Source organism: Phyllobates terribilis, unplaced genomic scaffold (assembly GCF_046119375.1).
Source record: "Phyllobates terribilis strain yellow unplaced genomic scaffold, ASM4611937v1 Scaffold_12__6_contigs__length_324123572, whole genome shotgun sequence".
Taxonomy (NCBI): Eukaryota; Metazoa; Chordata; class Amphibia; order Anura; family Dendrobatidae; genus Phyllobates; species Phyllobates terribilis.
The window spans coordinates 31,698,201-31,724,984 of NW_027362772.1; the positions used below are offsets into that span (position 1 = coordinate 31,698,201).

A 26,784-nucleotide genomic window follows, 5' to 3' on the forward strand; every position below is an offset into this window, starting at 1 on the left:
GACCTGGAGAATGATACTGCCAAGTCAGTTTTACCATATAGTGAATATAGTAAATAAAAAAAACACAAACAATTGTGTAATTGCTCTTTTTTTGCAATTTCAATTCACTTTGACTTTTTCTATCACTTTCCAGGGCATCACATGAGTGGTGCATTCAGTAGTATTACTCATCCCCCAAAAAACAAGCCCTCACATGGTAAAAAATGGGAAATGGCCGTGGCATGAAAGGGTTAAACCTGTGGTTGAAATTTTTGATGTTACCTTTTTGCTGAAACTAAACAAGTCATTGGAGCCAAGATGCCCCACAAAATCAAGTAACTCCCTTTTATTTCTGTAGGAGTTATTCAATGTTCATCTATTTTTGTAGCCCCTTTGGAGGCTGGGTCCTAGAAGCAATTATTCCCATCTCGACCATGAAAGACAAAGTTGAGAATAACCTCTAACGCCTTAATGTCCATTTAATTAGGTTGGTTATTTATATTATTCTATACCTCTTATGATAGAAAACAAGTAATAAAAGCAAAAGAAGACAGGCGACTCCAGCCAGTACAATAATGGTAATAACTTGCATTGATGGTCCTGCTGAAGCTGAAGCTGAAGAAAGAGAAAAATATTAAAATATTAAATTAACTATTTGTATTTATGACATTGGAGCACAAGACCTTGACCATAAATGGAAAATAAAAAGAATCCTTCCCTCTCACATCTTCACCCCTCGGCTCTTCACCGTCACCCTTCTGGTCCTCTTCACATCTTCTGATCGCGACCACAAACACTGAATCCCTGGGCCTTTGGGATCTGGTGAGGCCCAGGATGGTTCTGTGCAAGCGCTGTATAAGGTCATGACATCACAATGTTCACCATGACCTTGCACGTGCATGTGTAGAACTGTAAGGGGTCTAATCAGAGCTGGAAGTCTTAGACCAGCATGAAGAAACCAAGAGATTCAGTGATCACGGCAGTGAGAAGATTGGCGAAAAGGGAGGACTGGGGGGGAATGACGAGGAGTGGAGATTATTTTTTTATACAGAGAACCAAAGAAATAGAGAGCCCGATTAATTGGTTTTTTTGTATTCTCATTGTTTTTAGTTTTATGGGCCATTTTTGGCATAAAAATGATTCAAAATGGAGAATGCAGATTTATGAATTTTGAGCAAAATCAAAAATGTTTTATATTTTAGCCTTTTACTTTTTATCTGCCTTTTCTGTGCAAACAATGTCAAACGCAACTTTAGCATCTGTGCAAAAATTTCTGCCAACAGAAGGAGCTGCATATTAGGGGCACATTCTCTTTGCATTGAACCCACCATGCCAAGAATGTGGCGTATTGATGGATTATCGTGGCAGTCAGAGCTCTGATCTTATGGCTGGAATCTTGGATTGTATTACACTTCTTCTCCCACCGTGATGTTGTGGGGACATTGTGATGTCACTGTGTTTATATCATTGGGTTAATCATCAAGAGTTATCAGACTAAACCTTTACACCAACATACAAATGGTCACTTACCTTCAATACTCAGGGTTACACTTTGCATAGATGTGGGACCATTTTGGAAAGTTGCATTGCATTGCAGGGAACTGTTATTGTCCTTGGAAGAGGGAGAATATGGCATTTCAGATTTCACTTCCCAATTACCTAGAGATCGGTTTACGTACTGGGTGATAGCTTGAAAGTTCTGTATATTCCATGTTAATGTTGGAGGACTTGAGGCACAAGTATAATTTACAGCACAAGTTATGTTGACCACTGTACCCTCTATAAGGTTCTCAGTCCCTTTTATTACTGGTTTCGGTGGAACATCTAGAGAGAGAGGGAGTGAAATATGTCAACCTTCATAAAATGTACATATTTTGGGTTATTTATTCTTCCAATAATCTATGTAGATTAAAAGTTGGAGTATATTGTCAAACCTAGACATTAGAAATGAGCAAATCTTAAGACATTGGAATTTTCAAAATTCTCTAAATTTTCCCCAAAAATTTGATTTTGCGGCAAATCCAAAAAAAAATCGAAGCCTCCATACGTTCGTAAAAAAATGTTTGCCACTCATCTCTTTTCTTAACCTTCCTGAAGATGTGGGCCTAAAGGAAAGGGCCGCCTAGATAACAGTCTGTACATGCACCAGCTTGGGTGACCATTTCCCTGTGGATCATGGCTTCAGGAAGATAGCAGAGGCCGCCAGAAAAGCAATACATTCCACTGTGCCTGACCGCCGACACCGACCCCGTAGCATCTCATTGCTTCTGCCGCTGCCGGGTTCCTGGGGGAGGGACCCTGCTTCCTGAGATCCCGCTCAACCACCACCGCACACCCCCCGCTGCTGGGACACCCTCTTCTCCCATTCTGGTCCTGCAGCATTGCTCCACCTCTGCCGCCACTGGCTTCCTGAGGGCCCATGCCTCCTGTGACACCTGCTCCACCACCCCACAGGTATCATACCTATTCGGACTATAAGATGGACCCCCATCCTATAAAAAATATTTTTTTCCTATTCTCTACCACAAAATTTGTGGTGCGTCTTATGGTCCAGTGAGTCTTATAGTCCGAAAAATATGGTACTTAAGGACAAAAGTTTTGGAATTGTTCCATGGCAATTGTACATTTCCAGTGCTTTAGGCATCCCTGCATTCTTTTTCTTGTACATTTTTTTTTCTTTGAAAAAGTTCAAAAACAATAGCATTTCAAATAGAATTCTCAAAAAAGTTTTTAATCAATAATGTAAATAATTATTCAATTTCCAAGTTAGCTTATTTTTTATCCTCAACACTTAATCTGTACATGTAATTTATTTCAATTATTATACATCCCACCTGCGACGCTCACTGTGCAGAATCTTCCGTCAAGGTTGTAGGCATTTAGAATCCTGCTTATTCCCGGATAGTATTGTCCGTCATTTTGTACATTATCTATTCTCAATGAGCAGCTGTTTCTTCTCATACGGACAAGAGATGTGCGTCCTTTGTACCTCCTGTCTACCATATCACGTGATTTATTATTGTATACCACTATGCCTCTGGTAGAGGTTTCGAAGAACCACAGTACGTTGAAATCGTTGACTTCAGTTGGAAAGGTTAAGGTGCAGGGAATCTCCAGACAGGAACTCCTCAAAGCTTTGATGGTTTTAGGAAATCTGAAGTTCCAGTCACTGCAAGATGATCTGTTCAAACAACCTGATGATGATAAAAATTTCATATTAATTTAGAGTGTTTTTTTATTTCCTCTAGGCCCATTTGTAATTTTTTGTAAAATTTTCTTGCCTGTGATATGTGTACATAAATTGTCAAGAGACAATGTCTAGGTCCAGTATCCAAATTTCAACACATCTTTAACCCCTTATCAATATCCGTCATATATGTAGGATACAAGTCGGAAGCAGGTATATGAAGCAGGCAAAGGCTGTGTGTTACCGCCAGGGCCAGCTTGTAACAACAGTGGGTGATGCAAGGAACCACCTGCGGTTGTTAATCTGTAAAATCACACTGTTAAACTCTGACAACAGCATTAACAGCATGCAAGCATAGGTGGGGCATGTCATTCCATGTGCCTATTGATGCATCCATGATGTGGTCGTGGATGGCTGATGGGCTGTTATGAAAGCTGGGGGTCTATTGAAGACCTCTGTGCTTCTCATTATGGAGCTCCCTTGAAACCCTTCCTATGACTGGGCTTCAAAGGAGACAATGATTTTTGCTATATGCATACTATGATATTGCTGTATCAGATGATCGCAGCTTCAAGTCCCCTTGGGGGAGTAGAAAGAATAGTGAAAAATTTAAAAAATTGTTTTAAAAAATATGAAAAAAATCAAAAAACACAAAAGTTCAAATCAACCTAATTTTCCCCATAAAAAAAAAGTTAATGAAACAATATGTAGCGTCAGCGTCTCTGCTACCTGTCCAGCACAGACGCCGGTCCCCTTACCGCCGGGGCCCCCGGTCTGGCGTCTACCACTCCTCCTCCTGGCTCCCACGCTGTGCTTGCCTGGGGTGCCTGCAGATCCCTAGGCACCACGCTTAGGGCGTGTGCTCGCTCCCTGCTTCTTAAAGGGGGCGCCTGCTGTCCTAAAATGTCCCTTGCCAATTGCCGGAGGACACCTGCTATTTAAGGCACCTCCTCCAAAATGGAGGTGCCTGTGCAATGTTGTTTGTGTGCTAACACTCTCTCCAGCCCTCAGGTCTCAGTCTTGCCCGCCAGCCTGTCTCTCAGCCGTGCCCGCCAGGCTGTCTATCTGCCTTGCCCACCAGCCTGCCTGTCAGCCTTGCCCACCAGCCTGTCTATCAGCCGTACCCGGCAGCCTATCAGCGGTGCCCGCCAGTCTGTCTTTCAGCAGTGCCCGCCTGTCAGCCTGTCAGCCGAGCCTGCCCATCTACCAGCACTGCCTGCCTGGCTACCAGCCGTGCTCATCTGCCAGCCCATCTGCCTTGCCTGTTTGCTTCAACTGTCAGTCCCATGGGAGTCGCCTGCTCTCACATGAGGTCGGACCCAGAGTGGCACCTGGTCCACCTTCCCGGTCCCTCCTTGGTTCACGGAGTCGACTAAGCCTCCGTGTAGCCAGTGTTGGTCTGGGTAGGCCCTTAGTTACGCCCCTCTGGTCCCTCCTTGTACCACGGCACAGTGGTTCCACCATCTGGACCCGTAACAAGATACAAATATGTAGTATATCTGTGTTTAGAAAAGTCCGATCTATCAAAATATAAAAATAATTAACCTGATCGGTAAACACCATAAATGGAAAAAATTCAAGAACACCAGAATTACACTATTTTTGGTCACTGCTTTACCACAAAAAATGATGTAACAAGTGATCAAAATGTCATATCTATCCCAAATTGGTATTGTTAAAAATTTTCTTCCCCTCCAAAAAATAAACCATCTCATAGCTCCATAGACTGAAAAATGAAAAGGTCATGGGTCTCTGAAAATGCTCACTATGGCTATGTGCACACACGTTGTGTATTGCTCCGTATTTTGTAGGAGATTTTTATGCAAATTTTCAGCTGCATCTTGCAGTACCGGCAAAGTATATGAGAAACCAGAATTCTCTGTTCAAACATGTTGCTTTTTGCTTGCTGGATATTTTCTGCCTTGCTTGCGTTTTTGGAAAATAGAGCATGTCACTTTTTTTCAGCGTTTTTTCACCCATAGGAAGTAATGGGTGGTGAAAAAAACGCTGAAAAAACGTATAAGAAAATGCAGCTAAATTTTATTCAGCGTTTTTGATGGCAAAATATGGATTTTGTGATTAATCGTTTTGTCTTGGTCACTGAGATGGTTGTTTGCATTGGGAGAGTCTAAATAAATGAGTGATTTGTAATGTGTGAACATTGGCTAATCTACTTGTTAGGTTTAACAATACCTGTGGCACAGTGAGGTGTGAAATTGAACAATGCCTGTGCAAACTGACTATGTGAAAAAAGGAGAGAACAGGGCGCAATGGGTGACTCAGTAATGCAATTTGTAGAGGGGTGTGGGAATGGCTACTAACCTTATGGAGTTGTGCACCTCTGCACAACCCCAGTGTAAAGCTCCACAAGCTCCGCTCTGTTGGTGGCTGTCATCTGCTTTCAGCGGCGTTCACAGATCCCGATCTCACGGTGGTGGGTCACGTGATCAGGTTAGTTGCGCATACCGCCGAGATGGACGCCCAGCTTCACCAACACTCCCGGCAGTGTTTCGGAGGGGTTAGGGCAACCAAAGCTTGGAAACCAGGGTAGTAACTCTTAGTTAACTTCATCCCACAGGTGGTTGAACAAGTAAATAAAGGCAGCTCTACCGCACCCCAGCGGGGGGAAAAAGACAATCAGTGAATGTGAATAGCGGTATCAGAGGGCAAAAGTTAATTAAAATGACTGATTTATTAATACACACAACGCGTTTTGGTGGACAAGGCCACCTTCATCAGGTGTGACAAGCAGCTAACAAATGATCCTTATATACAGTACATTTAACCAGGTATACAATTACTTCAGAGGGGCGGGGCTAAATACAGAGTGATATCTCTATATTAACCCCTTGAGTTCATTTATGCCCCGCTCCTCTGAAGTAATTGTATACCTGGTTAAATGTATATAAAAATCATTTGTTTGCTGCTTGTCACACCTGATGAAGGTGGCCTTGTCCACCGAAACGCGTTGTGTGTATTAATAAATCTGTCATTTTAATTAATTTTTTCCCTGTTATTGGCACTCTGATACCGCTATTCACATTCACTGATTGTGCAAAATGAATGGCAGACCATAGTGTGAAAGCAAATAATGTCATACAAACTCAATGCATTGCCAGCCCCTAAACTATTCCCAAACAATTCACCTCCCTCAATATGCCAAAAACAGAATGAGATTTTTTTTTTCACAGAACTTTATGTACATGCATGAATAGAGACAGAAGGACATTGAAAAAAAGCTGCAAAAATGCATAAAAAATGCATCAAAAAATGCAGGAAAACCTGCATTTTTGACTCAGCTGTTTTCCTGCCATAGAAAAGTTGTCAGCAGATTTGCATGAGATTTAGCAGCATAAAAAACACAACGTGTGTGAACTTAGCCTTCACCTCAAAATTTTTTTTTCAAAACTTGTTTTTTCACCACGAAAATAAAAAAAAATGGATATGTTGAGTATCTCCATAATTATATTTATGAGCAGAATCAAATCGTCAGGTCATTTTTACCACAAAATGTACACCATAAAAACAATTCCCAAAAAATCAATGTCAGAATTGCTCTTTTTTCGCAATTCTACTGCACTTGGGATTGTTTTCCCGTTTTCCGGTAAATTATGTGGTAAAGTGAATTGTGTCACTTAAAAGTACAACTCGGCCAACACCAAAGAAGCCCTCATATTTCTTTATGGACAGGAAAAAGTTATGACTCTGGGAAGAAGATGAGGAAATACGAAAATACAAAAATGGAAAATGGCCACAGCGTGAAGGGGATAAAGTGAACAATCCCCTGCTATATCTGTTAAGCTGTTCATATACAGTGGTGGCCAAAAGTATTGGCACCCCTGCAATTCTGTGAAATAATACTCAATTTCTTCCTGAAAATGATTGCAATCACAAATTCTTTGGTATTATTATCTTCATTTAATTTGTCTTCAATGAAAAAGCACAAAAAGAATTGTCCTAAAGCCAAATTGGATACAATTCCACACCAAACCTAAAAAAGGGGGTGGACAAAAGTATTGGCACTGTTTGAAAAATCATGTGATGCTTCTCTAATTTGTGTAATTAACAGCACCTGTAACTTACCTGTGGCACCTAACAGGTGATGGCAATAACTAAATCACACTTGCAGCCAGTTAACATGGATTAAAGTTGACTCAACCTCTGTCCTGTGTCCTTGTGTGTACCACATTGAGCATGGAGAAAAGAAAGAAGACCAAAGAACTGTCTGAGGACTTGAGAAACCAAATTGTGAGGAAGCATAAGCAATCTCAAGGCTACAAGTCCATCTCCAAAGACCTGAATGTTCCTGTGTCTTCCGTACGCAGTGTCATCAAGAAATTTAAAGCCCATGGCACTGTGGCTAACCTCCTTAGATGTGGATGGAAAAGAAAAATTGACAAGAGATTTCAACGCAAGATTATGCGGATGGTGGATAAGGAACCTCGACTAACATCCAAACAAGTTCAAGCTGCCCTGCAGTCCGAGGGTACAACAGTGTCAACCCGTACTATCCGTCGGCATCTGAATGAAAAGGGACTGTATGGTAGGATACCCAGGAAGACGCCACTTCTTACCCCGAGACATAAAAAAGCCAGGCTGGAGTTTGCCAAAACTTACCTGAGAAAGCCTAAAACGTTTTGGAAGAATGTTCTCTGGTCATATGAGACAAAAGTAGAGCTTTTTGGGAAAAAGCATCAACATAGAGTGTACAGGAAAAAAAAAAGAGGTATTCAAAGAAAAGAACACGGTCCCTACAGTCAAACATGGCGGAGGTTCCCTGATGTTTTGGGGTTGCTTTGCTGCCTCGGGCACTGGACTGCTTGACCCTGTGCATGGCATTATGAAGTCTGAAGACTACCAACAAATTTTGCAGCATAATGTAGGGCCCAGTGTGAGAAAGCTGGGTCTCCCTCAGAGGTCATGGGTTTTCCAGCAGGACAATGACCCAAAACACACTTCCAAAAGCACTATAAAATGGTTTGAGAGAAAGCACTGGAGACTTCTAAGGTGGCCAGCAATGAGTCCAGACCTGAATCCCATAGAACACCTGTGGAGAGATCTCAAAATGGCAGTTTGGAGAAGGCACCCTTCAAATATCAGGGACCTGGAGCAGTTTGCCAAGGAAGAATGGTCTACAATTCCAGCAGAGCACTGTAAGAAACTCATTGATGGTTACCGGAAGCGGTTGTTCGCATTTATTTTGGCTTAAGGTTGCGCAACCAAGTATTAGGCTGAGGGTGCCAATACTTTTGTCTGGCCTATTTTTGGAGTTTTGTGTGAAATGATCAATGATTTGATTTTTGTTTCATTCTCTTTTGTGTTTTTTCCTTGCAAGCAAATTAAATGAAGATATTAATACCAAAGAATTTGTGATTGCAATCATTTTCAGGAAGAAACTGAGTATTATCTGACAGAATTACAGGGGTGCCAATACTTTTGGCCACCAATGTACATGAATTAACTGTCAGTCAAAAGCTAGATTAGTTTACAACTGTCTTCTCTTCCAAACCCTAGAACCGACTCTTGGCTATTTAGGTGTTTTGATTATGGTAAAGTACGCTGTTGGTAGCAGTTTTTCTCCAAGGAGAACAAAAGGATCTTCATCTACCCAGACATTATCAGTCATTTGAGATTTATGATGACCCCATTTACATCTGATGGTCATCCAGGCTTCCTAAAATCATCTGGGTCACACAATTTCATTCTAATATATAGAAGAAACAACCTCAGCACTGTGGTTTGTGCTGATTTACATTTCTGTGGGTGAGCACTTGACCTCTGCACTGATTGGCCCGCATCTCCGTCTACCTTCGCTTGTCAGTGCGTTCCAACGAGGAATGCATGGCTGCGGATAGTCACTTCCTGTCCCCGCCCCTCAGTTTCGTCATTTCCGGGATTCCCCCGGCCACGTGTATCGCACTTGCACGTGCGCTGTGGGGAATTCCCTTTCAGCTCAGGCGCTTCCTGGTCTGTGTGCGGCGGTGCGTTCCACTGTGAACCGCACGCCATCCCTCCCCAGCCAGGTGTAGCATGACTAACGAGGCATAGCCCGTGCACAAATGAATTAAATGGGGAGCACGAAATGTGTGGATGTGGAACTATTATTTGGGATCCTTTCAATCACTATTGAATGTGCGGACCTTGGGATGATTTTAACCCTCCTCAATCCAATCCATACTTTTTCTCCTATCTCTCTACTCTGACCATTTGGGATATGTGATCTTCTTGTAGTATATATACCTCCAATATCTGAGACATTAACTCTACACCCCTGATGAAGCCATAAGCAGTTGGCGTAACGCGTAGGTTATTTATACTTCTCTTTTCTTTTCTCTGTGCATCTTTACTATTTGTTTGGCACTTTCCTTATTTCTATATTATTATTATTATCGTATACTTGATTCATTTATGGGCTTAGATAATGGAGTTTACATATTTTTACAATGTTCCTTGATTAATTTATTTATTCATACCATGCCATATATGCTCTAGCGATATTTGGAATTATGTACCATTGTTATTGACATATACCTATTTTGCACAGATCTATAATATATTATTGATATATCCATTTATAATTTTTTCTCTTTTTTGGTGATCTTTTCTTTCTGTTTTTTGTCCTATGTGTTTTTTAATCATGTTTTTTACAAGAATGTTTAATGTTTTATGTCTTGAGAATAATAAAATTTTGCATATATTTATATATTATCGTTCTTATATCTGATTATTTATTATATTTGGTGCCCATGAGTTGTCCCAATCTCCCTTTATTCCTTTCCATGCTCTTTTGCATTTATGGGGACATTGGCACAAATATACAACAAAAATTTAGTGTGGTGCTGGTTCTGCCCCTCATTCTTTCATTACATTTTTGTTTTTTGAGATGGACTTTTTGTCCATCTCTTTTCTTTCACCAGGTCACACCTTTCTTTATATAAATATTACTGGATTTCATATTTTTGCTAATCAAATAATTCTCTTGACTATTATACGTATTATGTCTACTATTTTTGTTTTTTTCTTTATTTATGTTTAATTCTCCCATTTGGTCTTTTTAGAGACTACCATTGTTAAAATGGCTTTTGATTTTGAGGCCAAAGAGCTTGCTTGGAAAAATCAAGTATCCACACTGTTCCATACTGTAACGCCAGAGGTCATTGATGATTTCTCAGCAGTAACGAATGAACTACTTAAACTCCATAAAAACTACATACGGGTATGGTGGAATGCGAATAGCCTAGAAGAATGTCTTAAATTGGACATCATACCCAGAGGTTTACGAGTCCAGATCTTCCCGGCTTGGGAATGTGATTCAGAATTTAAAACCACTTGGGAGACAGGTCTATTGCAAAGTTCTCAAATTATATTGAAAATGTTGATTACACATGATAAAATGTTATTGCTGGATCTCAAAAAGAATATTACGGCCTATGAAAGAAAAATGGACACTTTTGATAGAACTACTTTGGCCCAGCCCTTTCTTAGTAAATTAAAAGACCAATTGGACCGCTATGAAAATGAAATCATGGCTGGCAAAAAACGCAAATTTATCAGAGACTAGCTTGATTATGATAATCAAACAGCTTATAATTGGTCCCACTTTGGTAATAAGAGATCCCGCAATAATGTGACCAGTCTAATCTCCAAGAAAAAGGATAGTGATGCCACATCAAGTGATTTTTTATCCACCGACGCCAGCGACGTAGAGGGCGCACCATACGTGACGGGCGTAATTGGCAATTACAAAAATGTCAAAAAGCAAAGATACAAGAACAACTCACCGTTTCGAAATCGGTTGAGGAACAAGACCATACAATAATTGACTCGCTGGCGGTGGATCATCCAACAGAACTACAGATTAAAAATCTGTCCAATCACTTGTTGTCTAACGATGAGAGGTCAGTTTTGGAAAGGGGACTAACTTTCTCTCCTGCACAGACCCTCAATAGATTCACTTTTATTAAGGATACCTATTTATTTTGCAGAAATCTAACTTTCAAGTATCTGTATCAACAACCATCAATGGTGGATGATCTACCGCTAGACGAACGACAGACCTTTCATGATCTTGTGGACCTGCTCAAAGAAAGTGAAAGCACACTGGGTAGGAGAAAGTTTAATGTTCAACTTCCCTCAAAAATGACTCCCTCACTAGGCATTTTACCATCTATACAAATCTTTTTTAGGGCAGTAGTACATGATGTAGAGAGGCTTAATTTGAATAAATATAGAGAGGTAAATCTCACACTGGCACAGAAACGAGCTATCCGTTCCCTTAAAAGTAATCCCTTGTTTGTCATAAAGGAGGCGGACAAGGGTGGGAACGTGGTACTTTGGTCAGTTGAACTATACCTCTCTGAAGCCAAAAGACAGCTGAATAACAGAAATTTCTATATAGCACTTCCTTCGGATCCCACACCAATATTTAAGAGGAAACTTGATCGTATTTTGGAACGAGCCTTTGGCAATTCTGTTATAGACAAAAATGAGAGAGATTTCTTAACTACCCCCAAACCAGTCACACCTACTTTCTACCTTCTCCCGAAGGTGCATAAGTCCCTTACTGCTCCTCCGCGTAGACCAATTGTGGCTGGTATTGGGGGTCTCAATGAAAAACCCTGTGAATATGTGGATTTCTACTTGCAACCGCATGTGCTCAGGTTGAAATCTTATATTTGTGATTTGATGCACCTGCTTAACCAGTTGGAGGGACTCCAGGTCCCGCCCAACACCTTATTGGTGTCCTTGGACGTGGAGTCCCTCTACACTATTATCCCACACAATATGGGTTTTGCGGCTGTCTCCTCATTTTTGCGGGACTCTGAATTTTGTGACCCTTTGCATTGCTCTTTCTTGCTTGACCTGTTATCTCACATTTTGGAACATAACTATTTTATCTTTGATTGTACCTACTATAGGCAGGTCTCCGGGACCGCGATGGGTGCGCGTTGTGCCCCTTCATATGCCAACCTCTTCCTGGGTTGGTGGGAGGGGAGCACGTGTACCCGTCGGCTGAATTCCGGGGCCATGTCTTTAGGTGGTTCAGGTACATCGACGATGTGCTTATACTTTGGACTGGCCCAGAACAAGGCTGTATTGATTTCATCACCTCTCTAAACAGCAATTTGCTCAATATTCATCTCACCTACAAAATTTCTGCGGCTAGCATTGATTTTCTTGATGTACAACTTACATTAGAAAATCAGGGCATCCGATCTAACTTATTTCGTAAGAGTACATCAACGAACAATATTTTGCATTTTAGTAGTTTCCACCCTATGCATCTCAAACGTGGCATTCCATATAGCCAATTGATAAGAACTAAGCGTAACTGTAGTAACACTGCTGACTTTGTCTCACAGGCTAATGATCTCACTTGTCGTTTGAAAGCCAGAGGCTATCCAAAGAAGATCCTTAATATTGCAAGAACTAAAGTTAATACTCTGGAAAGAACAGATCTTTTATGACCTAGACCTAAAAAAGAGGACTCTACAATCCGTCTGATTACCGATTATAACAATCAGTGGAGGGATCTCTACTCTATTCTACATAAAAATTGGTCTATCCTATTATTGGAACCAAAATTGCATCATCTGATTTCTACGAGACTGTTACTAACTGCAAAGAAAGCTAGAAATCTCAAGGATAACTTGGTAATCAGTCATTTTAAACGGCCAACAATAAAGTTGAATAGGGGTGTTATACCTCAAGAATCTCATGCCGGTGGGAGTTGTAATATATGTCCCTTCATGCCGTCTACGTATATCTTCTCCAATCCAACGGACAAACAGGGCTTTCATTTAAAGTCTTTCATCAATTGTCAGACTAAGAACGTCATTTATGCTTTGGTCTGTCCATGTCCTCTTGTATACGTTGGCCAGACATCACAAGAGTTGCGTAAACGTATACAACAACACTTGTCAAATATAGCATTGGCGGAGACCCATCTTAAAGCGCAGAAGCAAATTTTGTCTGTGGCCATGCATTACCTACAACATCATTGCATCAAGACCGCTGGAACTACTATATGCGGTCTTGACCGACTTCCTCATAATATCCGAGGAGGTGACATGACACCAGCTTTACTACGTCTTGAATCGAGATGGATTTATAGAATTAACTGTGTGTCCCCTAAGGGAATTAATGAGGATCTTTTATTCACAGGCTTTTATAAACGATAGGGTTAATTGTAAAACCAGTACTGGTTCTATTTTGGCAGGGACATCTTCTTTGATGTCTGAGCCATTTCTTATTGCCTGCTTCACTTAAAATCCTCTATTAATATGCAAATATAAACCATTTTACAATCAACTGCATGGTACCACCAATTGGACATCAGACTAGTGCTTTAAATGTTCTGTACTCTATGTGTGCTCTATTAGCTTGCCAAAGTCCTGCTATATATAAATATATATGTCCTCTACATAACTGTCATTATCAGACCTGTCTTTCCCTAGGCTTCGCGCTTTCTCTATCCCCTATTCTTTCATACCCTCAGCACTATGGTTTGTGCTGATTTACATTTCTGTGGGTGAGCACTTGGCCTCTGCACTGATTGGCCCGCATCTCTGTCTCCCTTCGCTTGTCAGTGCGTTCCAACGTGGAATGCATGGCTGCGGATAGTCACTTCCTGTCCCCGCCCCTCAGTTTCGTCATTTCCGGGATTCCCCCGGCCACGTGTATCGCACTTGCACGTGCGCTGTGGGGAATTCCCTTTCAGCTCAGGCGCTTCCTGGTCTGTGTGCGGCGGTGCGTTCCACTGTGAACCGCACGCCATCCCTCCCCAGCCAGGTGTAGCATGACTAACGAGACATAGCCCGTGCACAAATGAATTAATTGGGGAGCACAAAATGTGTGGATGTGGAACTATTATTTGCGATCTTTTCAATCACTATTGGATGTGCAGACCTTGGGATGATTTTAACCCTCCGCAATCCAATCCATACTTTTTCTCCTATCTCTCTACTCTGACCATTTGGGATATGTGATCTTCTTGTAGTATATATACCTCCAATATCTGGGACATTAACTCTACACCCCTGATGAAGCCATAAGCATTTGGCTTAACGCGTAGGTTATTTGTACTTCTCTTTTCTTTTCTCTGTGCATCTTTACTATTTGTTTGGTACTTTCCTTATTCCTATATTATTATTATCGTATACTTGATTCATTTATGGGCTTAGATAATGGAGTTTACATATTTTTACAATGCTCCTTGATTAATTTATTTATTCGTACCATGCCATATATGCTCTAGCGATATTTGGAATTATGTACCATTGTTATTGACATATACCTATTTTGCACAGATCTATAATATATTATTGATATATCCATTTATAATTTTTTCTCTTTTTGGGTGATCTTTTCTTTCTTTTTTTGTCCTATGTGTTTTTCAATCATGTTTTTACAAGAATGTTTAATGTTTTATGTCCTGAGAATAATACAATTTTGCATATATTTATATATTATCGTTCTTATATATGATTATTTATTATATTTGTTGCCCTTGAGTTGTCCCAATCTCCCTTTATTCCTTTCCATGCTCTTTTGCATGAATGGGGACATTGGCACAAATATACAACAAAAATTTAGTGTGGTGCTGGGTCTGCCCCTCATTCTTTCAAGCCTCCAAAGTTCTCACCAAATTCTTTTGGAGACAAAAACTCTAAAAATGAGAGCAGCGCTTAAAAGTCAGATAATTAAAGTACAGATATTGATCAACCCATGCGCTAGTGAGAAAATTGCTAAGTATTTATATTTTTTATAGCCAATTGTGATATAAAATCAACAAAATAAACTTATAATAAATTTTGTAAAATATTTTGCAAATATACATTTTATACAAAAACTTAGTTTAAACAGTAGGTCATTTTCTGACTATGCACAGTATTTCTTTTCAATACGGTATGCCACGTACCTGTAACATTAATCCTGACCTGCGTTTGCTCATTGCTTAACTTAGAGGAGTTTATCGTTATTTCCGGGAAGAACCACGCCGTGTATCTCACATTACTGATTCTCAGCGAGCAGTCTGTTCCACTGCCTACAAGGGAAGTGCGGTTTCTGTACTCCTTACTGACCCCACTGGAGTCATGACTGTTATAAATCTGTTGATGTTGGTTGCTTCCATATATGTTCACCATATACCAGATGAGAAGAAACTTTCCAAGGCTATCGGAAGCATTGATGCTGCAGGGAATCTCCACTGTGGAATTTATTGATACATCTAGGGATTCTGGTAATGTAAGTGTCCAATTAGCTTGTTGTGAAAATGCAAAATAACCTGGATAAAAATTAAGTTGGGAAAATTAAAGAGAATTTATACAAACTTAAAATTGCCGGAAAATTGAAATATTCATCTTTAAGAAAATTAGCTCACATTGGACCATTGGGCATTCCCAAGCAAGATAAGTACTTTGACTCTCATCAAAATTAAAGAAACATTTATACTGAAAGATAAAAATTAACTAACATTCTTCAAAATGCTCATTTCACGATTATTTTTCAGTGTAAAAAGGCTGCCAGGAAAAAGATAATCGTTCTTGGTGGTGCATCATTCTGACTACCAAGAACAATGGAAGCCTATGCCATCGTTCCGTTCCGGCATTCTTCCTGTGTGAACAGGCTATTAAAGGACCTTAAGAAAGACTGGTAATACTCAAAGAATGGCAGTACTGGAGCCGAGAGCAATTTACCAAGTACGTTTAAGTAATGGAGATTTGTAAATCATTTTGAGCCAAACTGAGTTTGCCTCTAATTTTACAAGAAATTTAGATTTGCTGATTTTTTTGTGAGTTGCCATGTGCAAATCTAGAAAAACGATGGCCACCGCTAGAATTAAAGAGCGGCTCCTGCACAAGCGTATTCATCAGACGAGTGCAATTCGATGTTTTATGCAACAGCACTCGGTCCAACGTTATTATATGGGTCAGTTCTGATCAGTGTTTTTTTTTTCAAGAAAAAAAAAAGTGGTATGCTGCAAGTTGCGGCATAAATCAAAGCACAATCATACATTTAAGTCTATGGTTGCATGGAAAATATCAGACTGCACTCTTATGACATCCGAGTGCAGACCGATTTCCGTGGACTCACACAATGGAGAAGATGGAGAAATTTTGTTCTCCATCTTTTCCTCACCTGAGCTACAATTCTCTCTTCTGAGAGAATTGGATCACATTAAGCTGACACTCAGCTTAAACTCGGATCAGAGTTTGGTCCAAGTGTCATTTACTTAGTTGATCAGATTCTCTCGCATGAAAGAATCTACACTCGTGTGACCCCGGCATTTTACTGTAAAAACCTCTGATATTTCAGAGGTAAACATACTTGAAAGCACTGTAGAGGGTGAGGTGACTAGTCAAATAGGCAGATCCACATTAAGCTGAAAAAGAGAATGGACAGCACCTCCAAAAACATACATTTATCTAATGCCTCTTGGCAAAAATATCAGACTGTATGAAGCCCACTGCCACGTCACGGCAAACCTCTTAGTGGGTCCTAACATTTCCTGTCTGAGCAGTAGCGGAGCCGTGCGTCAACCACTGCCGCAGCGACGATGCACCAGCAGGGCGGGCGACCTGGTACCTCACAGCACCCATGCTGCAAGACCGAGTCCCCATGACTCCAGGCAGCAACGCCCCCCAAGCACAAAACCACAGCAACAATGGCAGACACGCTGCACCAACACCACATGAAAGGAGCATTGTGCCTCACCTTCCTCAAGCTCTCAAGTGAGAGTAAAAATAGGCTAGACCCTCTTTGCAGTCTCCTGCTAATTAATATCGCCTGTGCCAAATGGGAGGAGTGCACATTCGAAAAAAAAAGACAGATCGTGCATTAAGCTGAAAAAGAGATTGAACAGCACCTCTAAAAACATTTAGTTTTAGGCTAGACCCTCTTTCAAGTCTCCTGCTAATTAAAATCGTTGATGTGGTTTTGTGCTTGTGGGGCGGCACGGCCTGGAGTAATGAGGACTCAGTCTTGCAGCATTGGTGCTGTGAGGCACCGGGCTACCCGCCCTGCTGGCGCATTGTCACTGCGACGGTGGTTGGCGTACGGCTCCGCTCCCATTCAAGGATTAAATGTTAGGACCCACTTCGAAGTTTGCCGTGACGTGGTAGGGCTTCATACAGTCTGATTAGAATGTTAAACTCAGAACCTCATGTTCTTTTATAAATATTTTTGCCGAGAGGCATTAGATCAAATGTATGATTTTTTGGAGGTGCGGTCCATACTTATTTTTTTTGCAGATCCACATCGGCTGTTCATGTCATGTCTGCTAGACTGAAATTGTGAAGATACAGAGTAAAATTCTAATTATGCCAGACATACTTTCTGATATCAAGAGCAGCATACCTTTATTTTTATTTTGACTCTTTAATCTGTGTTCTTCTTTAGTTGATTAACATAGACTATTATTTGTATAACCCTGAATGTTAGCTACTCTTTGATTCTGAAACAATGATGTGTATTTACAAGATTCCCTGTGATACAAACTATGTAAATAGAATAGCTAGAACAATGAATGTTTGCTAGATTTCTTAAATACCATTGTAGGGTTTTTGCCAGTCAATCTTGGCGGATGAGCTGTGGATACTCAAGCCCTGCGAAATAATATCATCTCTTATTCTTAACCTGTGGATATGTATTTAAAAAGGGACATGTGTTTCTGTAGCAGAGAGTCTTGGGACAGAGATTCAGAACGACTTTACAATGAGAATGAGAGACATTCTTCAGGAAAGAAGATGGATTGCATGGCATCCAAAGAGGCACAGATTTGAATTCTATATGATTCTAGCCTAAAGGTGCCAGCCCTGAATGGAAAGATTCATATATGCTCCATTAACCATCAGAAAGACATGGATACATTTTGGGGTGTCCAGGAGAGGACGAAGAAGTCACCTGATCCCATGGATATTGTTACGCTCGCGCCCGGACTGACTGGCATGAGCGTGATTGGTGATCCCACTGTACCATGAACCGAGGAGTGCCTGGAGGGGCGTAACTAAGTATCAACTCGTTCCGACCAAGGTCACACGGTGGCTCAGTCGACTCCGTGAACCAGGGAGGAACCGAGCAGAGGGACCAGGTGCTACTCCAGGTCAGACCCCTGTCACAGCTGTTGACCGACACCGGGGAATGCAGGAACAGGCAGGTTAGGCTGGTATACAGACAGGTGGGTACTGGCTGACACGGCTGGTATGAAGACAGGTGGGTATTGGCAGGCACGGCTGGTATGCAGACAGGTGAGAACTGGCAGGCTCGGCTGGCATTCAGACAGGTGGGCACTGGCAGGCACGGCTGGTATGCAGACTGGCGGGTACTGGCAGGTGTGAACGCAGGTAGGATAGAGACAAGTTCAGACTGGGACACAGGAACGGAGCCGCAGGTGCGGTGGACAGCAGAGCAGAACGAAACCGCAAATGCGGTGAACAAGCAGAGCAGAACAGCAGGAGCGGTGAGCAAACAGAGCAGGGCGAAACCGCAGATGCGGTGAAAAAGCAGAGCGTAGCAAAACCGCAGGTGCGGTGAGCAAGTAGAGCGTAGCAAAACAGCAGGTGTGGAGAACAAGCAGAGCGGAGCAAAACCGCAGGTGCGGTGAACAAGCAGTGCGGAGTAAAATCACAGGCGCAGTGAACAAGCAGAGAGGAGCAAAACCGCAGGAGCGGTGAACAAGCGAAGCAGAGTGGAAGCGCCGGAGCAGTGATCAAGCAGAGCAGAATAGAACCGCAGGTCCGGTAAACAAGCAGAGCAGAGTGGAACCGCCAGATCGGTGAACAAGCAAAGCGGAGCAAAACCGCAGGCGCGGTGAACAAGCAGAGCGGAGCAAAACCGCAGGCGCGGAGAAGAAGCAGAGAGGAGCAAAACCGCCGGAGCGATGAATAAGCAGAGCGGAGCAGAACCGCAGGTGCGGTAAACAAGCGGAGCAGAGCGGAACCGCCGGAGCAGTGAACAAGCAGAGCAGCATAGAACCGCAGGAGCGGTAACCAAGCGGAGCAGAGCGGAACCGCCGGAGCTGTGAACAAGCAGAGCAGAACAGAGCAGAAGGTGAAGGCAGACAGGACAGGGCTCTGTTCACATGGAACAGACTGGAAAATACAGGAAGATGGTTAGAACACAGGAGGTAGATACGGAGGAAGGGAAAGGGGACAAGCAGAACCAGATACACACAAGTTACTTACAATGAAGTAGCGAGTGGACCAAAACTCACAAACAGAAGTACAGAGACAACGAGTTGGAGTTAGGTGCAGGTTCAGACACTGCAGGAAAAAGGAAGATTCGGACATAGAGACAAAGAGGTAATGGGCTAGGACACTGTTCAGACAGGAACTAAACCGGTAACAAGATACAGGAACGAGCCTGGGAACTCAGCCCCCAGGGTGGCGGAAACAGACTAAAGTCAGGACAGGGCCTGGCAACTAACAGTTGCACAGAACACAGACTGTAAGAAAGTGTCGCTCAGGCACCTCCCACTGGGTGGAGGGGGTTTAACTATCTAGTGACTCACAGCAATAGGCTGGGGATGCATTAGGTCTGTGAACACAGTAGCTATAAGAAACAAGCAGAAAGCCGTGCCGACGCCCTAAGCAATCAGACAAGAGACATGGTCAGAGCAGGTACTGGAGCAAAGAGTGCAGCATGGACTGACAAGTAAGATTGCGGTCTTGCATGGTGTGAGGTGGTGCACTATGCAAGCACGCCACCAGGGATGTTACAGTACACCCCCCCCCCTTTACACCCCCTCTTCCTCCAGCCAGCAAGGATTTTCTGCAGAGAATTTGGAGGCCAATCCTTCTCCTCAAGAAGATTTCCTCTTCTGTCCACTAGAGGGAACAAAGCTGGTCTCATCATCTTGGTAACTAGGATGCTTCCTTCCATCGAGCCATCCTCAGCAACAGATGAAGTGGGCGAGCTACCAGGAACAGGACACAGGAAAGTCTCTCTCCATTTATCAATATCGGGTAGCACCCCAAAGGATTCACGGGACAACTGGAGGTCCTCCACCAGGTTGGAGGGGTGCAGAGACTGGGGGTTGACCACCGCTCTGACGTACACTTTGCCAAGCTTACTGGATGAAGTGGGCGCAGTACGAGGTACAGGGTGCAGAAAAGTCTCTCTCCATTTGTTATCAGGTAGCACCCCGGAGGATTCAGGAGATAACTGGAAGTCCTCCGCCTGGTTTGAGGGGTACAGAGACTCGGGGGTAACCACCACCTTGACCTACACTTTGCCAAGTATACTGAATGAAGTGGGCGAAGTTCCAGGTACAGGGTGCAGAAAAGTCTCTCTCCATTTGTTATCAGGTAGCACCCCAGGGGATTCAGGAGACAACTGGAAGTCCTCCACCTGGTTGGAGGGGTGTAGAGACTCGGGGGTAACCACCACCTTGACGTACACTTTGCCAAGTTTACTGAATGAAGTGCCTATATGGACTTATTGCCAGATTTGTTAGAGATGGAGGATCCTTGATTAGGGACCAACTTCAGGCTGGTTTCTGAGATGACAAGTCTGCAAGGCCGGGTGGTGCCTAAAGCCAGATCATTGGTACAATTGTCGAGACTGTGTGGGAACAATGCCTCCGCTTCCCTTACTTCGGAGACTTCAGCGCACAGCGAGTCAGTGACTAGCAGATCTGGTGAAGAAGAAGAAGAAACTGCTGACTGTCCTGAAGATATGGGGACTGGACACCTCTTGCACCTCAGCAGTCCCCCAGGAAACACCATACGGGATCTCCAGACCTCAGCGGGCACTAGATTTCTTGGCTCTGGACGACCTGTGTGTAAACCAGACAGCACCTGGAATGGGAACTTCTTCATGTGTAATGCTCCAATCTGGAGCTTAATTTGTACAGACATATTTTGACTGTTTCTGAGTAGGGATCGTACTTCTGCTGACAATGCCCAAACCGGCTTCTGGAGTTGTGGGACGGGAATCAGACACTGACTCTTCAAGGCTTTAAGCCCGAAACTTCCGGTTAATCCGAGGCCTTCACTTGCCACGGAGACAGTCATGGTCATCTGTGGAGAGGAAACACTAACGCCAAGGGCAGCCTCTCCTACAGGCCTAATGTCTTAGGATTCTCCAACCTTTGCTGGACAAAGACTGTCAGAGGGTCCCAAACAACCGCAGCGGGACCGCAATCCAATTTTGTGACTGAGTTCTGGCCTCTGCTTTGCCTGACGAACATAGTCATCCTTCATGGATTCTGTGCGAAGAGCTACCTCTACAGGCTGGGGAACAGGAGGTCTTTGGTAGGACTGAACCTGGCGTGACGGTTTACCTCTACGCCTTGCATGTCTGGACTACCTCTTGAGGTTGGGAAGAAAAGTATTCTGTGGAGCATTGTCATCCTGTGTGGGTTCTGTGTGGGCAGCAGTCTCTTCTGGCTGCAGAACTGGTAGGCTGCCTACACACATTACCCATCGGGGCTTCTCCGGGATACTGGGAAGGGAAGCTTTAGCAGAAGCCTCAGGGATAGGGTGATCAAAGACCATTACTAAGGCCACCAGGAAGGTCAGCAGGTCAGAGATGATAGGATCCCATGCTTCCCATATGGGGTGATCCATTTCAAGGCATCACCTGCTAGGTAGGACATCATGAATGCTACTTTAACCCAATCAGTAGGAAAATAGTGAGCATAGAATTTGAAATGCAGCATGCATTGCTCCACAAATGCACGTCTTCATTTTGGATCCCCATAGTACCCTTGTGGATCCGCAGGAACGAGTGCTGATAGATCCATTTGGGCTGGTGCATAAATCGCCTGGTACACAGCTTGAGAAAAAAAAGAAGTTTTTCTTGGTGCACGTATTCGCCAGACAAGGATTCAAAATGTCTCTGAGAGCGAAGGGTCGTGGGGCTGAACGGGAACCATGGCCTGAGCAAACTGTTACGCTCGCGCCCGGACTGACTGGCATGAGCGTGATTAGTGATCCCACTGTACCATGATCCGAGGAGTTGCTGGAGTATAAACTCGGTCTGACCAAGGTCACATGGCGGCTCAGTCAACTCCGTGAACCAGGGAGGAACCGAGCAGAGGGACCAGGTGCTACTTCAGGTCAGACCCCGGTCACAGCTGTTGACCCACACCGGGGAATGCAGGAACAGGCAGGTTAGGCTGGTATACAGACAGGTGGGTACTGGCTGACACGGCTGGTATGAAGACAGGTGGGTATTGGCAGGCACAGCTGGTAAGCAGACAGGAGAGGACTGGCAGGCTCGGCTGGCATGCAGACAGATGGGCACTGGCAGGCACAGCTGGTATGCAGACTGGCGGGTACTGGCAGGCACAGCTGATATACAGACAAGTGGGTACTGGCAGGTAGGAACGCAGGCAGGATAAGGGCCAGTACAGACTGGGACACAGGAATGGAGCCGCAGATGCGGTGAACAAGCAGAGCAGAACCGTCGGAGCGGTGGGCAAACAGAGCAGGGCGAAAGCGCAGATGCGGTGAACAAGCAGAGCGTAGCAAAACTGCAGGCGCGGTGAACAAGCAAAGTGGAAAAAAACTGCAGGCGCGGTGAACAAGCAGAGTGGAACAAAACTGCAGGAGCAGTGAACAAGCAGAGAGGAGCAGAACCGCAGGTGCGGTAAACAAGCGAAGCAGAGTGGAACAGCCGGAGTGGTGAACAAGCAGAGAGGAATAGAACCGCAGGTGCGGTAAACAAGCGGAGCAGAGCGGAACTGCCGGAGCGGTGAACAAGAAGAGCAGAACAGAGCAGAAGGTGAAGCCAGACAGGACAGGGCTCTGTTCACATGGAACAGACTGGAAAATACAGGAAGATGGTTAGAACACAGGAGGTAGATACGGAGGAAGGGAAAGGGGACAAGCAGAACCAGATACAAGGTACTTACAATGAAGTAGCGAGTGGACACAAAGCTCACAAAAAGAAGTACAGAGACAACGAGTTGGCGTTAGGTGCAGGTTCAGACACTGCAGGAAAAGGGAAGATTCGGACATAGAGACAAACAGGTAATGGGCTAGTACACTGTTCAGACAGGAACTGAACTGGGAACAATATACAGGAACGAGCCTGAGAACTCAGCCCCCAGGGTAGCGGAAACAAACTAGAGTCAAGCCAGGACCTGGCAACTAACATTTGCACAGAACACAGACTGTAAGAAAGTGTTGCTCAGGCACCTCCCACTGGGTGGAGGGGGTTTGAGTATCCAGTGACACACAGCAATAGGCTGGGGATGCATTAGGACTGTGCACACAGTAGCTATAAGAAACAAGCAGAAAGCCGCGCCGATGCCCTAAGCATTCAGACAAGAGACATGGACAGAGCAGGTACTGGAGCAAAGAGTGCAGCATGGACTGACAGGTAGGATTGCGGTCTTGCATGGCGGGAGGTGGTGCACTATGCAAGCACGCCGCCAGGGATGTTACAGATATGTTGTTTTGGGGTTGCTAGAAGGGACCCACCATTAGCCTAGAACCAATGGAGACATTTGGAGTTGTCAGGAGGGACACACCGGTCGCCTGGCCCCATGGAAACTCTCGTAGAGGCCAGATTTGGAACTTTGGATTTCCTGACCTTATACCTCAATGGACTGCTAGCTTCCTAAGCTTGCCACTACCTTTTTGTGGGGGCCCGCTAGAAGTGCGGGGCCACTGGTTGAGGTAGTCAACCCTAGAAGTCTCCAAACTCGCAGCTGTTCTATCCCGGGCGGGCAGAGAAGGAAGGGTGATACTGTGTATTGTTGTACCATCTTGGGTAATTGCTGGGACTGTTCTATGTGTTTATTGTCCGCTTTGTGGTTCAGTAAAGTATTGCCACCCTGTTTTACCTTCACCCTGTGTTGTCTGAGTAGCGTTACACCCACAGAAGACCCCGAGTCTTCACAGAAATGTTTCTTCTTAAGTGAGATTATGGAGTCCTGTCAGGGTGATTGAGCAGGCGGGGAGAAACCTGAAGGGACCCGCCTCTTGGAATAGTCACCTCATCACTGGCTTTCAACTATATTTATACACCGCATTGTTTTAAAATGAAACATACTGTAGACGCTTAGAATTTAGGAGTCGGTCTCGGATACATTTTTTGCTGTCCTTCTCATTAATCATAATAATTTTGCACTTAGTGATACATTGAACAAATAAAATAAATAAAATATATATTCACATTACCTGAACATGTTATTAAGAAAAAAGTCAATTTCACGCTTTCGAAATATGACGTCATTTTCTTCTGATTACATTGGGTTTATTGGGTTACTTCAATTCGCTTTCCTATAAAATGGAAAAACAAATTATAAAAAATTTACTTGCTTAAAAATACTCATGAAGTATATAAAGCAGCTTCCTTGCTAGAGCAGCTTGTGAAAAGAATAGAGCTAAATTGGTCAAATATAGAGATAAATTGGAATTAGCTGAAATTGTGTGTAAACCAACTCGTATACTGATGGTGTGAAAAAAAGCACAACTCTAAGTGGCCCAATGAGTGGATTAAAGAAATAGTTCAATGACAACCTTGACTCTGCCACATGTTCGCTCGTTACCATCTTTTTGTTTTTAAACTATTTTTTTTGCTATAGTTATTTATTTATTTTTTTTGTAAAACTGATAAAATTTACATGTGATTTTATATATAAAATAAATGTACAGTACCTCATCACCAGATATCATCCAAAGAATAAAGTCACGGCTTTGTGAAGGAAATAATTAGTCAACAAGGAGGAAAGGTTGTATAATATCGTCAGTTATGTTGTCTTTTAATTTAGAGAAGCAGTTGCTATGGGCTAATAGTCTGGGTTTCATCAGCCAATGCAATCAATATTCCCCTAAAGGAAATCTGTCAGCAGGATTTTACTCTATAATCTGAAAACAGCATGAAGTAGGGACAGAGACTCTGATTCCAGCGATATGTCACTTAGTTTACTGGGTGAAGCAGTTTTGATACAATCACAGTTTTGCTGCAGATCTAGTAGAGCTCGGAATGCTGAGATCTGTATAACCCCGTCCACACCACTGATTGTCCACTTCCTGTGTACACTGTATATTGATAGAAAGCTGCTAATCAATGGTGGGGATAGGGTTGGACTAGGAGGCAAAAGACAACTAGTCTTATAATGAGAATTTATTGCTGATAAAATACTAATTTTATTGAAACAGGAAAGACAGAGCTCAGTAAATGAGACATTGCTGTTATTTGGGTACCTGCCCCTGCAGTATGCTTCTCTCAGATTACATAGCAAACAAAACTGCTGACAGATTCCCTTTAACTGATAATCAGAGAAACCAAAGATTGTGGGCAACCAAAAAAGAGTAATATGCAGCCCACTCCAAAATATTAGGTAATTTATTAGAGGAGATTGTTCACTATATATCATAGAGATACTTCATCAATATCAGATTAGTGAGGGTCACCTGGCACCTCCAATGTTCAACTGACTTTGTATATCTTAGTGAAACCTTTCACAGTGCTCGTCACTTTCTGCTCCACAGCTTGGTGGAAAAAAGTCCAGATGTAAATGTAAGAAATTAATCTTTAAGGACATGTCACAGCCAAGATCTTTATATGTTTTGAGGACATTTTACACCAACTCTTCATCTTCTTGAGTTTCAAAAAAAAATAGTTATCACTAATGTGAATGCTACCCATAAAGCATTTTCCTTGCCCTGCAACAATTGGAGAAATTCTTCATCTTGAAGAAGTGTAGTGCAGAAAAGGTATGATCGCCCCATTGAATAATCTTAGGCAAAACGCGCGTGAGGCCTTTCAGGTAAACATCTACAGGTCATTATATCTGTCAATATGACATGTAATCTTTCAGTACTTTTTCTGCACAACTATCACTTTTTTCATGTGTCCTAACTAGAGATGAGCGTTGTTCTACTCGAACTGTTCGCCAATCTCAAATTCGAGCTGTTTTGGGCGGTGTTCGAGCCGGTCGGCGAACACGAACAATTTGAGAAAAATTCGGCTGTTCGAGGTTATGTTCGATAACTGTTCGTGCACCAAAATCATAACTGGATTTTTTCTCAGTAATGATGAAAATTAATGTTAATACGCAGTTTGAGTGTACAGCGGGGCGGGGGGAGGGGCAGGGGATGGATCTCTGCAGGAACAATGAAGATCTCCATTTTTTTTTCTCTTTCCCGCATTTGCAGTGGGGAGGTGTAATCTGTCAGCCTATCAGCAGCGCACACACGGAGCGAAGTGCTTTTTTTCACACAAGCAAGGGCATGTGTGATTGGCAGTGTATGTCACATGTTCTTGCCCTATAAGACCAAGCCATTTTCCCCGTCGCCACCATTTTCTCACTGCTGCAGCTGCGTGTTAGACGGCACCGCTGTTGCTGTGTGCGCTATACCTTGTTAATTTCAAGCCAATTTTCGCACAAATATACAGATAGCTTGGGAGTAGGGAATAGTTGTGATTGCAGTCCTTTTAAGGACTAGGTTACAGCATTTCCTACGACTTTTATCAGGCAGGTCTGTGCTCTTAAATAGATAGATTGTGGGAGTAAAGACTAATTGTAATTGGAGTCCTTTTCAGGACTAGGTTACATCAGTTCCTATCAGTTTTTGCCAGGCAGGTCTGTGCCAGTGCTGTGCAAGTTTTTTTCACAGCATTTGGCTGAATCTAGCAAAGCTAATCCTTTTTGGCCTATT

The 26,784-nt window shown here is 43.1% G+C and overlaps 1 protein-coding gene across 1 annotated transcript; it reads right to left on the reverse strand.

The window, feature by feature from the left end:
* Positions 1 to 1,091: 1,091 nt before the first annotated feature.
* On the reverse strand, positions 1,092 to 24,859 carry LOC141171648 (Schwann cell myelin protein-like). Its single transcript, XM_073655312.1, has 6 exons — positions 24,778 to 24,859; positions 24,298 to 24,399; positions 15,087 to 15,452; positions 2,814 to 3,173; positions 1,510 to 1,803; positions 1,092 to 1,252 (listed from the first exon to the last, which is right to left on the reverse strand). The coding sequence occupies exons 2-6, from the start codon at positions 24,350 to 24,352 to the stop codon at positions 1,092 to 1,094; spliced, it is 1,236 nt and encodes a 411-aa protein (XP_073511413.1). The 5' UTR covers positions 24,353 to 24,399; positions 24,778 to 24,859.
* Between the last annotated feature and the right edge of the window lie 1,925 nt (positions 24,860 to 26,784).

Coding starts and splice junctions, on each gene's coding strand:
- LOC141171648 (XM_073655312.1), bottom strand. CDS start 24,352: ATGACGTCATATTTCGAAAGCGTGAAATTGACTTTTTTCTTAATAACA. Junction 1,804..2,813: donor CTGCACAGTGAGCGTCGCAG/GTGGGATGTATA, acceptor CTCTCTCTCTAG/ATGTTCCACCGAAACCAGTA. Junction 1,253..1,509: donor TGTAACCCTGAGTATTGAAG/GTAAGTGACCAT, acceptor TTCTGTTGGCAG/AAATTTTTGCACAGATGCTA.